Source organism: Lygodium microphyllum, chromosome 17 (genome assembly GCF_053477565.2).
Source record: "Lygodium microphyllum isolate KBCC chromosome 17, Lygodium_microphyllum_v1.1.10, whole genome shotgun sequence".
In the NCBI taxonomy this organism is placed as follows: Eukaryota; Viridiplantae; Streptophyta; class Polypodiopsida; order Schizaeales; family Lygodiaceae; genus Lygodium; species Lygodium microphyllum.
Genome location: NC_141151.1, coordinates 51,245,081 through 51,260,460, shown reverse-complemented (window position 1 = coordinate 51,260,460; position 15,380 = coordinate 51,245,081). Strand labels below are relative to the sequence as shown.

Below are 15,380 nucleotides of genomic sequence, written 5' to 3'. Positions count from 1 at the left end.
CAGTACAGGGAACAGTATGAGTTGTAAACAGGTTTCAGAACAGGTCTGAACCAGTAGTTACAGCAGGCTGAAATGGTCAATTCTGCACTCCAACCAGAAGATTCAGACTTGGGCAAAGTTTCCCCTCCTGGTCGGCTTGTTTTTGGTCAGTAATTGTACTGTTATGTTGTCAAATTTCACCCAGAATAGGTGAAAGACAGCCCATTGTACTATCTCTTTTTAAAAATAAAGAAATACCGCAAGGGGCGCCTAACTTAGGGGCCAACAGGGTGTATGTGTTACAATAAGAGCATTCTAGCTTCCTGTTTTTCTTCTTGATTCTGTGTCTTTAAGTTCAGGTAAAGTGGGCAACTGTGAATTGGGTGAAAGCATTTATATATTTTGGTTGTACACTACCGCCCTTCCCAGTGAACAGGCCCGTTACACGGTTCCATTGCCGGGATCGAATCACTTTTTCCCTAAAGAGTGAGCCAGGGTCTGTTTGGGTGTAAGACACAGAATTGTGCATTATGGTTGATAGAAAGGAAGACACCAGAGAGGAAGCGTCTTCATCACAGGAGATCCTTGTTGTTCATGAGGTGGGAGAGTCTTCTAGACCTCCACAGTTTGTTACTCCTCCTGTTATGGTTGAGCCACAAGTTCTTACGGCTTCTTCTATGGATGAAGACACTTTCAAGACTCAGTTAGTTGCTGCTGTGAGTATGTTTACTCAAGTGATGCAGAATCCAAGGTTTTTGGCATTTTTGCAGCCATCTGCAAAGATTTTGGATCCAGTAGAGGTCCAGGATAAGGGTAAGCATGCTGCAGATTCAGTGGAAACACCAAGGCAGCTTGCGGAGTCAATGGAGACTTCAAGATTGGTTCTGACTGTCCAGGAACAGGTGGCAGAAACACTAGTTACACAGGCATGCCAGTTCAGCCTGCCACTTTACAGCAACCAAATGTTGGCCTAAATGGACAGGGAAACAGTTTTTAGGCTTTACCACAGGTTTTCCCAGTGACCTCTGTACATCCTGGGTACTTTGGAGGTGGATCTGTATTTCAGAGTATAGCTGGTTATGCACCTGGAAACCAGATTTATGTACCAGGAACAGTGTTTGGGGGTACACAGGGTTTTATGCCAAACCCCATGTATGGTAATATAGGCATGCAGCCTGGATTTCAGGGAGTTTAGGGCAGTTTTGGCATGCCATAGGGCACTTTTGGTATGGCTGGTTATCAAAATCAGCAAGCAAGTATTGTGTCTACAAGCACTGTAGTCAGTGGTCCGGCAACTCCCATGCCACATGTTAGTGTTCCTATGTTACAGGCATATCCTATGGATCCCTTGATGGCTCATGAGAAGCCAAAGCCATACAAGGAAGGGGGTGCAGCCGTACAGTTTGATATCTTTCGAGGGTTTGAAGATAGGACTAAGGCACTCTCTTTTTTACAGCAGTTTGATGCCGCATTTGCAGGAGGGAACTTTACAGAGCCTTCTAAGGTCCGGAAAGCTACCACTTTTCTTAAGGACAATGCTAATCAGTGGTGGAGTACACTGTTGATGCAAGGACAGGCTCCTGCCACTTGGACTTACTTTAAGCAAGTATTTGCTTTTGCTTGGTTGACCAATGAATTTGAGATCAATGTTATGTCAGCTTGGCACAATTTGGACGCATCTAAATGCAAGGATCTGGAAGACTATAACAATAAGTCTTGGGAGGCTTTGCTTCCAGTCACTTCTTACAGGGTTGTGCCATTGACCGAGCAGATAGAGAAATATTGCTGTGGGCTGCCCAATGAACTCCGGAATTATTGTACAAAGACAAAGGTCACCACTTTGACTCAGTTAATTGAGAATGCCACCACAGGAAATGCATTATTGTTGGGACAGTCAAGTGATTTTGGGGGCAGCATTAAACATAACAAACCTGAGAAATTTTCAGCAAAGAAGCCATTTGGTAAACAGGTTTATCAGATTTCTCAAAGCACAGGTAAACCTTGATAGTTCAAGAAGAAGCCAGCGAAGTCCTTTGGACAGCAGTCAAAGGACCAGAAGAAACCTTTTGTACGCAAGTCTCTTGAAGAGAGAAAGGCTTTAATGGCTGAGAGGAAATGCTTTATCTGTGAGCAGATTGGTCATATTGTGTCTAACTGTCCGGACAAGAATAAGAGATCAACTGATGATGATAAAGAGGACAGGAAAGGAAAGAAGCCCAAACCTTCAGCAGGTTTAGTGCCAAATATGCTGCGAGACAAGCCACACTCGGATGTTAATGAGCTTTGCAGAGCTTGGGGTAAAGTTAAGGATCAACATGTACTTATTTTCTTTGATCCTGGAGCTAAGGCAAACTTTATCTCACCAGAGTTGGCTTCTACTTTGGGCATTAGAGCAGATGAGATGGGCTACACAACAGAGGCAGGGTTGGCATATCCTGGCCACTCAGAGTCTGTGACACCCATTCTTGGAAAGCTGCGTCTTCATATACAGTCTTATGTTGATGCAGAAGAATTTTATATCATGCCACTTGAAGGCTGTGATGTCTTGTTGGGAATGCCATGGATGTTCAGAAAGCATAGTGTGTTGGATGCCTTTAACAAGACACTGACTTTGGAACATAGGGGAAAGACTCATGTGCTTGATGTGAAGCTTAAAGGAGAGTCTGTACTTGTTGTATCGGCTTCTGCCATTACATTTGTAATAAAGAATCATCTTTCTGCATACTTGATTTTTACACATGATGTCAAGGATAATAATGAGTCAAATTTCTCTATGTTAGATAGAGACATGTCTACTTTCTTGTCTCAGTTCAGTGATTGTTTTTCTGACTCATTATCATCACAGTTGCCACCAGAGAGGTCTGAGGATCATGCGATAGATTTGGTGCCAGGCAGTAGCCACCCAAATAGACCTCCGTATAGGGTTAGTGCAGCCCAACAGAAAGAGATATTGAGCCAGGTGAATGAGCTGTTGGAAAAAGGCCTGATTCAGCCAAGTCCATCTCCCTTTTGCTCACTAGTGCTCCTAGTGCAGAAGAAGGATGGCTCTTGGCGCATGTGCATAGATTACCGAGCGTTGAACAAGAGTACCATCAAGAACAGGTTCCCCATTCCAAGAATTGATGACATCCTTGACCGTTTGGAAGGAGCGTCAATTTTCAGCAAGATAGATTTGAAGAATGGATACCACCAAATCAGGATTAAGCAAGAGGATGTGCATAAGACTGCATTTAGGACCACGTTTGGTCTCTATGAGTTCTTGGTAATGCCATTTGGACTTACTAATGCTCGTGCTACGTTTAATCGAATGATGGACAGGATTTTTCGTCCATACAGGCAGTTTGTTGGTACATTCTTTGATCACATGATTATCTTTTCAAAGAATGAACAGGAGCATAGAGAACATTTGAAAGCAGTCTTTGATGAGCTTTGCAGTAATAGGTTGCTTATCAATGGCAAGAAGAGTGAGTTCTTCTTGGAAGAAATCCAGTTCCTGGGGCACATAGTGTCAAAGGATGGTGTCCGAATGGATCCTGCTAAGGTTGAAGCAATTAGAACATGGCCAGATCTGAAGACTGTCCATGATGTTAGAAGCTTCTTGGTTTTGTGTTCTTATTACAGGAGGTTTATTTGCAATTTTGCAGAGATTGCTTCACCTTTACATGCTTTACAGAAGAAAGGAGTTTCTTTCTAGTGGACACAGAAAGAGATTTCAGCTTTTAACCTTCTTAAAGAAAAGATGACTTCTAGTCCAGTGATCATTCTGCCAGATCTTAGGAAGTCATTTGTTGTCCAATGTGATGCCTGTGGCAATAGCATTCGTGCAGTGTTAATGCAAGATGGCCGGGTAGTGGCTTATGAAAGCAGAATCTTGCGAGGGCCAGAGAAGACTATGCAGGTCTATGAGAAAGAATTGTTGGCTGTGATTCATGCGCTTTCTTGTTGGAAACACTACGTACTTGGGGCAGATTTTGTTGTCCAGACAGATCATCAAACATTGCGTTATTTCTTAACTTAGACTAAGTTGTCAGAAAAGCATATGCGTTGGGCAAACTTTTTGTCAATGTTCCATTTTCAGATTGTGCATGTGGAAGGCAAAAAGAATGTTGTGGCTGATGCTTTGTCAAGGAAGCCACAAATTTCAGTTGTGTCAATTCCTTATCATCATGAGCTTGATGATATGAAGGAACAATATGCTGATGATGAAGATTTTGCAAGGGGATCTTTGATCAGCTTGTTAATGGACAACATCATGAGCATTATCTTCTCAAGGATGGTTTCATGTTGATGCATGGTAGACTATGTGTGACTATGCCATTGAGACGGAAAGTTATGACAGAGAGTCATTCTCCACCGTATGCAGGGCATCATGGTACTGATGCAACAGTCAAAGCAATAGAGACATTCTTTTATTGGCCTACTTTGAGAAGAGATGTGGATGCTTTTGTGCGGCAGTGTTTGATTTGCCAGAAGGTCAAGTTTGACAGGCAAAAAGCACTAGGGCTTCTACAGCCATTGCCTATTCCAGATAAACCATGGGAAAGTATAGCTATGGATTTTATCTTTGACCTTTCAAGGACACAGACAGGAAATGATGGGATATGGACTATTATTTGTAGGTTTAGCAAACAGGCTCATTTCATTCCTGTCAGGAAGAAAAAACCAGATCAGATGGCACGTTTGTTTATGTGCAATGTCTTCAAGTATCATGGTATGCCACAGTCTATTGTTAGTGACCGTGATCCACGGATAACAAGTCTATTCTGGAGAGGCATATTTGAGAACATGGGCACAACACTTAAGTTCTCATCGTCATTTCATCCACAGACTGATGGACAGTCAGAAGAGGCAAATTCTACTGTCTTGGATCTGCTTAAGTGCTATGTGTCAGAGCACAAGTCAAAGTGGGAGCAGTATTTGCCTTTGGTTGAATATGCATACAATAATACTGTGCATTCGTCAATAGGCAAAGCCCCTTTTGAAATTGTTGAAGGTGGTCAAAAGGTTCCTCCCATTTTGCATACAAAGGATAAGATCTTTCAGGCAGATCAATATGTGTAGAGTATGGGTGAAATGTATTAGAAAGTTAAGCATGCCCTTGAAAGGACTCAGGCAAAGCAAAAGAAAGCTGTTGATCATCACCGTCGTGAATTGTTGTTTTCACTTGGTGATTGGGTACTGTTGCGGTTTGAAAAGGCACGCTTAAAGAAGCGGAAAAGCAAGGAAAGTCTTTTCACTAAGCTTAGTATGTGATACTATGGGCCTTTTCAAGTAACAGAGAAGATTAGTGATGTCAGCTATAGGCTGAAATTGCCTGACAATTGGAAGATTCATAATGCTTTCCATGTAAGTCTTCTTAGACCCTATGTTGGTGATGTGCCAGAAGATATGCCAGCTGAGGAATAGCTCAAAGTTGAGTAACTTGATGAAATTCTTGTTCTAGAACAGGTACTGGCACACAAGGAAAGGAAAGTGAAAGGCAAAGTTGCTAGAAGGTATTTGGTTAAGTTCAAGAACTATCCAACTATAGATGCTAAGTGGATGGATGAAGGTGAACTTGCAGAGTCACCTAATGTGTTGGAACTTTACCTTGAAGCATTTCGCTTGCAACCTACCTTGACCCCTTGTATCTCTAAGCTGAAATAGATTGTCAAAGTGACAATTGCTCAAGAATGAAATTATGTACAGAAATAGATTTTGTACAGGTTAACACTTATTGTGTCCATATGGTTTTCTCAGTGCTAAAGAAGTAAGTATTGCTTGCAAGAATACAGTTTTTACTTCTATTGAATTGAATACATGTTGTAACAATGGTTACTCGATAGAGCATGTATTTTGTGAATTGACTCAGTGGGGATATCATTTTGATGTACCGGCCACTAGATCTCTAGTCAGGGTGATGTGAGAGTCATTAAATGAGAATCTGCCACTATGGGGATATCATTGTGGTGTACCGACCACTATATCTGGAAATAGTGATGTGGAGTCACATGATGATAGTTTGCCATGTTTCACAATTAGAACATACATGTGTTAACAGTGTGTTTAGTTCACAATGTTGATTGGTAGCATGTATGTGTTATACATGTGCTGACAAGTGTAAGTTCATTGGGTTAGCTGGAAGCATGTATGACATTCATGCAAACGAGGACGTTTGCGATTTCGAGAGGGAGGTATGTCACAAGACTGTGACAACTGTTACCTTTTTGTTGATTTCTTTATTACATATTTTATTTGATTTTTCTTTTTGGAAGGATCCCTCTTGAAATCTAAACGCCTGAGTTGCATGGCCAGTTTGTGAAACGGACAGGAATGTCTAGTGAGTCAAGATTGGACAGTTAAGGTCCAGTATAAGTCTGGAAGAGACTGATGGCACTGTAGATTGACAAGCCTGGAAGTGACTTGTGAAAGTGTATATGGACAAGTGTGTTGAAGAACTAGCTTGGAGGAGACTAGTTCAAAGTGAAGATGGACAAATCTTTAAAAGATTAGTCCATGTGGGGTCATCAGTGGAAATTCACTTTCAGTTGAGCTACATTACAGATTTGGATGTAGCCATAGTCTGCAAAGATGGTCAGAAGACTAGTGGGGATGCAATGGAAGCAACTCCTAAAATTTAGGGAGTTACTATTTTTAGACCCCAGAATCTGTTCGCGTCATTATCTTTATTTTTGTATGAGGATTAATCCTCTGGTCTGTGCCGAGGACAAATTTTGAATCGAGGATGGAGAATTTTAGACCGAAAGGTTTAAACAAGAAAATTGTTACATGTATGCCATGTGTCACAATTTGGGCATAAATTCCCCAAAGAGAGAGAGAGAGGGCAGCACAAAAACGAGTTTCAATGCATGGGGGGCTCATTTTGTGAAAGGGAGATGGATTGCTGCAGATGGAGAGCTCTTGAGAGCTGGTCTACCTTGTCTATGATGCACAGAGGACTGGGCTTGCTCCCTACTCTCTCTCTCTCTCCCTGACAGTATGGTTATGCTGTAGAATCAAGGGCCTTTCTTCTGATTCAGGTACAGCTGTGTGGAATATGCTGTTTTTGCATGAGGCAAGAGCCTCTTTTCTCTAGGAACAGGAGCAGTTGTTTGCTGCCCACAAGTAGGAACAGGTGAGGGTGGTAACCTCACCAAGCAAGTGTCTGAAACAGCACTAAATCAGTTTTGATTCTGGACTGTTCAGAGGTTATTTCAGAGCCCAATTGATGTCAGAATCAAGGGGCACTTGGTCCAGATGATGCAAGACAGTGCAGGGAACAATATGAGCTGAGAACAGGTGTCAGAACAGGTCTGAACCAGTAATTACAGTGGGCTGAACAGTACAGGGAACAGTATGAGTTGTAAACAGGTTTCAGAACAGGTCTGAACCAGTAGTTATAGCAGGCTGAAATGGTCAATTCTGCACTCCAACTAGAAGATTCAGCCTTGGGCAGAGTTTCCCCTCCTGGTCGGCTTGTTTTTGGTCAGTAATTGTACTGTTATGCTGTCAAATTTCACCCAGAACAGGTGAAAGACAGCCCATTGTACTCTCTCTTTTTAAAAATAAAGAAATACCGCAAGGGGCGCCTAACTTAGGGGCCAAAAGGGTGTATGTGTTGCAACAGGAGCATTCTAGCTTCCTGTTTTTCTTCTTGATTTTGTGTCTTTAAGTTCAGGTAAAGTGGGCGACTGTGAATTGGGTGAAAGCATTTATATATTTTGGTTGTACACTACCGCCCTTCCCAGTGAACAGGCCGGTTACAGTAGATACCAGGTGAAGATCGGAAATAAATTTGTTATGTACAAGAGAAGACAAGGCTCTTATGGTTGTGATGATGCGTAGTTAGACCAATGCAAGTTTGCGGCACCTTTGTGATGGGAGGACTTTGGATCAAGTGGGCCAGAGTTGCAGAAGTTGGCTATTTGCATATTGAGTGAGGTGGTGAGATCCTCTTTCTTGGAACAATTATGGAGCACCATCAGTCATATTGCATAAAAAAAGATGAATTGCCTTGGAGTGGAAATGACATATGATTTGGCCTTTGTTAGTGCTAATTGAGGATCCTTCGTAAAAGTGTTATGTCACATGCTGATCCATTTACCCAGTGGGAGATGGAACATGAGGAGGAGAAGCATGCTCGTTTTACGGAGACTTTTCCTGGCACCCATGATCATGAGACCATCACTTTGAGAGTTGCAGATGCTCGTTTTGCTGTAGATGAGAATGATGCCCTTTAGATTTGGACTTCATCCAAGCTGAAGTTTTCTTTTGTATGTTGCTTTATGGCTGTTTATAGCCTCGTAGTCAGCTCTGCCTCTGTGATGTCATGATCTATTGGTAGTAACTTTTACTATTTGTTTTTAGTTTGGACTCTTGAGTTTTCATGTCACATGAATCATGATAGTGGACAGATGCACCCTTGTAATACATTGATCTTTAAAGTTTATCCATATGGTTCATCATTGTCATTTGCTTATCTTGTGCTCATTAATCAACATGCTAATAAATACAATGAAAACTGATGTTTTTAAAGCTTAAAATGTGCTTCTTTATATAACATATTGTAGTAGAGTCCAATGTGATGAGCTGAAAACTTTTTTATATGTAAAAATGCATTTTTTAATTTGCCGTCCCCCTTGTTCCTGTTTCATGGTTTTGGCCATCCTCCGTTCCCGTCCCTAACCCTGTCCTTGTCCCCGTTCTTGTCATTTGCTTATCTTTAAAGTTTCTCCATATGGTTCATCATTGTCATTTGCTTATCTTGTGCTCACTAATCAACATGCTAATAAATACAATAAGCTTAAAATGTGCTTCTTTATGTATCATATTGTAGTAGAGTCCAATGTGATGAGCTGAAAACTTTTTTATATGTAAAAATGCATTTTTTAATTTGCCGTCCCCCTTGTTCCCGTTTCATGGTTTTGGCCATCCTCCATCCCTGACCCTGTCCTGGTCCCCGTTCTTGTCTCTTGTTCCATATTACTATGATGCTAGTCCAACTTCCAAGTGGGTGAAGCTCAACCAAGGAAGAAATCTCATGGGAGTGCTGAATAATTCAAGTCTCCAACCCAACCAGAACCGATAGGTCCTTGGGGTGTTAGTTCTTGATGGAAATGCAAATCAAGCACAAGTACCTATATGAAACTGTAGGACAAACATAGCTCTATCAAAGTGCTACGATACAGAAGCAGATGCATGGACTGAAATATAAGATTGAAATGCAAAAGAGAGAAATTCAGAAAGTGAAACTTGAATACTGAATAAGTGCAAACAGAATATGGACGAGGGTGTGTGGCTGTATCTCTTTCAAAGAACCTCACACTTATTGATAGTGGCTTTCACTGTTACTTGAATCACATGACTAAAAGCCATATATAGAACAATCCTAGAATCAGGTCAGACCAAAATATGGGTTGACTTCATTGTTGCATGGGACCAGAAATGGGGACGGGGAAGGGGAACAAGGATGACCATGAATTGCCTTTCCTTGTGACCATATAGTCACATGGAATAGGCATGCAGTCAAGCAGAAATGAGGGACCCAAATGGCATGGTTGTCAGGTACGAAAAGTATGACATGGTACTGTACGATAAAATACGGTACTAAAGGGTATCGTAAGAATTTTTACAGTAGGGTATAATGAAGATATCATATTGAGAGTTGAGATAATTTGAATCTTGGTTTCTTCTCAAATTTACACAAGTGACGTATTAGATGCTATTTGCTGGAAGGAGACAATTAGAGTTTGTAAGCTTTCTCTCCTATTGTGAAAGGTCCCAATACTTAGGTGACTGTTTGGGACAAGGTCTAGTTTTTGTAATCTTGGATTGTTCAGGGACTGTAATATAGACTTGCTTCTAATTATATGATATCCCTTATGCAGTTAACATACTATTTGGGACAAGATCTAGTTATTGCAGTAACTAGTTTCAAATTGTTTTGGTATTGTTTTATAGAATTGCTTCTCGAGTATATGATGTCCCTTATGCACCTAGGCTCTTGCTCATCTTAAGTTTTTCTTATATAGAATATAAACATTTAATTCATGTCTGCTATAAATATTTAGCTGCCTAAACCTTCTCCTTTTGCAGTCTTACCATATAGAAAGCTCTAGGCTGAAACATGTAAATTAACATAAATGGACTATATCCCTTGGAAGAGTATTTGACGTCGTCATATGCAAATCCTATGATATCAAAATACTATTTCCTACTGGTTTGCCATTTTCTTTGATTTGGTTAATTCTGTCAATGTGTCCACTAACTTTGGTCCTTGGACGTTCAGTAATAGTCATCTTAAATTTTGCGTCCAACTGCTTAAAATTAACAATCCAAAAGTGGTAATTGGATTCCTTCCTTGATTAGAAACACTATCTACATAAGGCTATACAATCAGTATAGGTTCTCTTCGAACAATCTAGCCAGTTCAAGAGTTTCACATCACATGTTGGTGTAAGCCAATTTGGTTAATCTATCCACAGTAGTCATGCCTCCTTTGGGTTCTAGGTAATCCTAGAAAGAAATCCATGAAGGATACTCTCAAAGGGATATCTAAAGGATGGAGAACTACTGTAGTTGGCCTTTCAGCTTTATTGACTTGACATTTATTATATATGACTATATAGTCTAGGTGTCCTTATACATTCCAGACCAATAATTACCTCTTCACAAGACAATAGTTCTTGTGAAGTCCTGGGTGTCCCCACTCAGAGTATCCAGCACCAGAGCCTCATTGCTTGATACTTTGGGACACACACACTACTTTTGTAGGGTAAAAAACCATCAAATAATCTAGCCAATTCAAGGGTTTTCACATCACATGGTTTGATTCCATTTTAGTTTTTGACACTTATTAAAGGATGTCCTTATACGTTCTGGAGCAATAGAATATAATCTTCACAAGACAATAGCTGTTGTGAACTCCTGAGTGTACCCACTCAGAGAATTGAACACCTCTTTTCCTGATACTTTGGGGCACCCTCTAGTTTCATAGAATAAATAACCATCATTCGTGGTAATTTTCTTTCACCTGAATTTGTCTTGAGCACTTGTTGATGCCCTATTCTCATTGAAAGCCTCCTAATTTGGATCCTTGCTTGCAATGGCTTCACTTATGTTAGAATATGCAGGATCAGCTCCTCTTATTGACTCAAATAGATCATTAATGCAGTGACTAAAGTATAGTTCACTTATCATAGTTATCCTTCTAAGGAAATCTGCCATAACATTAAATCTCCCTTTTTGGTATTGTAATTCAATGGTCAAAATCATGTAAGAGTTTGGACTATCTGGCTTTACAACCTTTCAAGTACGTTTTTAGCTATAAAATTCCGAAATTCAAGAACAGCCGAATGATTCCTAATTTCATAATGTCTAAATCGCCATTTCGTGGCTGAAATCTAGAAATTTACTGGTGGATTGCCCAATGCCTGGTCATGGTGGTTTCTGAATTGTTGGCTGCATGGACAGCATGTGCAGATTTTTAGTTCTGTGGCAGCAAACAGAGTTGTGTTCAGTGAAAAAAGTTTTGGCAGTTCAATTTGTCTAAGGCATTCTGTACTGTAGTTGCACCAGCAACAAACTACATTGGCTGGGCGAATCAGGTAGGGTAACTACAGATAAAGGGTTCTTAATGCAGGGTGAATGTGTGTCCTTATGTTGTTTTACATAGCCATCTGGTTGCTACTAAATGTATCTTGTAGTTTTGTGTGTACACGCAGATTCTGTGAATGCTGCTGGGCATTGCATGAAGGTTGAGGGGAATATCTATTTACTGGACAAGATTGTTGTCATCACGTGTATGGGCTGCTAGAATGAGTGTTGCTTGCACCATGATTCACATGGAGCATCTCTTTTTCTCTTAACTATGACAGTGTGCTGAGGGACTTGCTTGCATGTCTGCTTTTTTCAGTTACCGCACGTAACTTCCTGGTGGTATTGGTCATGCTAATTGGAAAAGCTTGACCGTTTGAAGTAACACATGAACCTTGGAAGTAATGCATGAGGTGTAATTATCTGCATACGTCAACATGCCTTGCAGTATAACATACTTTATGGTCTGATAAGCTGAGGCTGATTTCATGTACATTGAATTACTGTCCATGTTTTCCATTGTTGTTCAGGTCCGCTGCCTTGATGCATGCATCAGGTGGGATGATTTGTTTGTGAATTCTACTTCCATTAGCAAACTTGAAGTCAAAGGGACTGCAAGGACCTCTATTGTGCATGCTAAGGAGTGGAAAGGAGATGTGCCTATGTATTTGGTTGACTCACAAGAAGTCTTAGGTTTACTCATTGAGTTGGGACAAAAAGGAGCATTACCGGTGATCGAAAAAGACTCTGCAAGGATGTGGCTGACTGAAAATCAAATTCCACTTTTTCTTCTAAGAGAGTTTGAGGAGAGGTTATGGATGCAACGGCAGAGACTTATTCAATGCACAAATTTGTCAAGGAGACCTTTGCCAACTCAGAACAAGCAGAAGGAAGGATCCTCTGCAAAAATTTTGGTGAAGGATGGATCATTTGCTGTACAAGTTGCGTCCTTATCGTCAAGGGAAGTTTGCCAAGACAAGCCTCGAGTAAGGTATGCTCCACATTTTCACCTGAGATCATGCTGTTATTACTTTTGAGAATGATTGACCATTGCGGTTAGTATTTTGTTTAAAGCTTTGGGATCTAGGAATGTGTGAAACTATTCAAAAACTGTAGCCAGTTGAAATGCTATAAAATCTTTGTTGCATGTGTTGCCATCATGTATAGGTGCGATATAAAAGACTCCTTGCACATAGCCTGGTGCATGGTTTAGGGTCTAGTGATTTGACTCTTGAGTTAATGGATGTCAAGTTGGTTTCACCAGGCCTTTGCCAATATGATCTCGTAGTTGTTACTAGCTGCAAATTCTAGTTAGTGTGAATGTTCACTGCACAAATAGCTTGTTATCCATGACCTAAAATTTAATTTTTGATGGGATTGGATGTTTGCAGCTACAAGGATTATTCTTGGAGCTATCAAGGTATGGATTCTTTTTGTGGATTCTCTCCGTTGTGCTTGTGTGGTATTTGTACCACTTATATCTGTGCCTTTGGGCAGTTAATTTCAGGATGGATTACACGACATGTAGTGGCTGGCTGGGTTATAGGCTCCTTTGGGATTAGCATTAATGATCACAGATTACTCCCAGTGCGACTTTGCCAATGTAATGACCTAGGAGTGAGAACATTGCCGGATAAACAAATTGAAGATGAGAAACCCAATTTGTGTTGACATACTATGATAGGGTGGAAAATTGATTTAAAGATTTAGGAGTGCTATAAAATTGAAGAAGGTTGAATGCCAGAATGTAGAACATTCAAGTAAGGTAGTGAGAAAAGTAGAAACTTTGCAGAACAACCTAAAGGAAATAAAAGCTTCAGGTACAGGTGAGAAAGTTGAATGCGAAATGGGAATGCAATTGCAGGAGGTTCATGTCTTCAAGCTAATAAAAACATAGAATATAGATGAATTTTCAGAAATTATCTTCCAGCATCCCTTCTATGATTGTAATTGAAATTATACCTTTCCTGAATGATGTTCCAAACAGTGACTCTCTTTCCAGGTAAAGTATCTGAATCAAGTGCAGTGACAAAGGAACCTTATGAAGGGACAGCTGTTTCAAAACATCAGTTATCTGATTCTGATTCGCTGGATGAAGGAAGTCACATTAAGAGCAAGCTAAGTTGTTTGAAGACACCAAGGCAGAAGGATTGTAAGTCTTCTCATAGTGTGGTCAATAAGCAGGCTGCTGATATTTCAAGCCTTCCCAAGGGAGAATTAACAAAAGAAGGTGCTGAAGGGGTTCGGTGGAGAAAAAAGAAGGAAACCGAATATAAATGTTTGGACTCCAGTAAAATATTACGCCCTGGCCAAGCCGTGTCAGACTCTGTGGGTGGCCCAAAATGTTTTCTCTGCTGTCAAATATATGATGGACAACATCTGTTCATTGGCTGTGAATTCTGTCCATGTAAGCCATGATCTCTCTCGTTCGGTATCCATGATTTGTATATTGTTAACTTAAAGTCAACAGTGGCACATTATGATTGTGGTGTGGTTTCAATTTGTCATGCAGTATGGTTTCATGGAGATGCACTTAAGGTTACCGTGGACAATGTTGCTGAGATTGCGAGATTCAAATGTCATAAGTGTAGGAAGAAAGGACGCCCTGACTGTCCTTACAGCATTGCAAAGAAAGATTCCCTTAACCATGAAAACCTGGACTCCAAAGGCGGTCTTGATTGTATAGAAGCTTTCAACATTCTTAGTAGAAGGCTTTGTAAGGTTCAACAAACTTCGGCTGATCTAGGAAAGGCAAAGGATGATCGTCTATACCATAGCCCACATAAGAGGAGAGTGGTATCTTCAAAATGTGCACAACAGCTAGGCCCAAATCATGATCTTGACGGTGGCATTAAATCTAGTATATCATCCAAGTCTAGGGTAGGAGTGCAGGACTTGCAAGGTGTCTCTGATGGTTGGAATGGAGATAATTGGTTGCAAAATATGCACCACAGTCCAGATCTGATGAGGCCTACCAGAGTGCCGCTGTCAGGCGATTGCTCTGATGTATCACTTGATGAAACCTATTCAGCTAGAAATCTGAGCTTTCCTTAGTACATCTTACTGGGTCATCATTTTTTAAATCTTTTGGGTCTTTGGATAAGATGGTTGTATAGTGTCGGGAACAGTACTTGCCTTGTTAAGGCACCTAATGTTTTACCAAAATTGACATGCATGTGCAAGCTCAAGAAAAATGTTGCAATTGTGATGCAGTGGTTGGTGCCTTCTCTTGAGATTTAAGAATTGACACAGTCAAAAGCTCAAAATCACCTAATGTGTTACCAAACATGGCATGAGTAACTTGCCTTGTTAAAGCACCTAATGTGTCACCAAACTTGGTATGCATGTGCAAGCTCAAGAAAGATGTTGCAATTGTGATGCTGTGGCTGTTGCCTTCTCTTAGGATTTAAGAATTCATACAGTAAAAAGCTCAAAAGCAATCAAAGTTAGCATTTGTTTTGTTCGAGTGTTATTTTGTATGTTTGGATTTTTCAACCTCCCAAGGAAAAAAAGAGAGGGTAACATGTTTGCTTGTCGCCTCATGTTTTGCTAAACAGTAATTTACTTTGTGGTTAATGTTGACAATCCCTTCTTGTACATACAGCCTTAACAATTCGAAGTAGGCAAGCATCACATTGGGTACAATGAGAGAGAAGGGATAATAGAACGTTGATTCTTTTGCCCATAAGGCAATCTTACTTAGGCTCCTTAGAACGGTTATATGCGGGGTTCTAAGACTTGGATCTTAGGAAGTCATCATTTAGCTCAAAGCCCTAATCCTTCCCATACATTCATCCAAACATCTTTAGTCTTTTGAATTAGGACCT

General features: G+C 40.5%; 1 protein-coding gene across 3 annotated transcripts in view; it reads left to right on the top strand.

Moving 5' to 3' along the window:
• LOC148021884 (DDT domain-containing protein PTM-like) overlaps positions 1–14,861 on the top strand; it is a 61,792-nt gene extending 46,931 nt beyond the window's left edge. Inside the window, exons 6-9 of one of the 3 annotated variants that reach the window (XM_087697401.1) lie at positions 12,084–12,544; positions 12,945–12,973; positions 13,541–13,960; positions 14,066–14,861. In XM_087697401.1, coding sequence (XP_087553527.1) covers positions 12,084–12,544; positions 12,945–12,973; positions 13,541–13,960; positions 14,066–14,607 — 1,452 coding nt within the window. In that variant the 3' untranslated portion in view covers positions 14,608–14,861. Of the gene's footprint in view, positions 1–12,083; positions 12,545–12,944; positions 12,974–13,540; positions 13,961–14,065 lie in introns of those variants that run through there. The other 2 variants (XM_087697402.1, XM_087697403.1) reach the window with 2 other exon arrangements.
• The last annotated feature ends 519 nt before the right edge of the window (positions 14,862–15,380 follow it).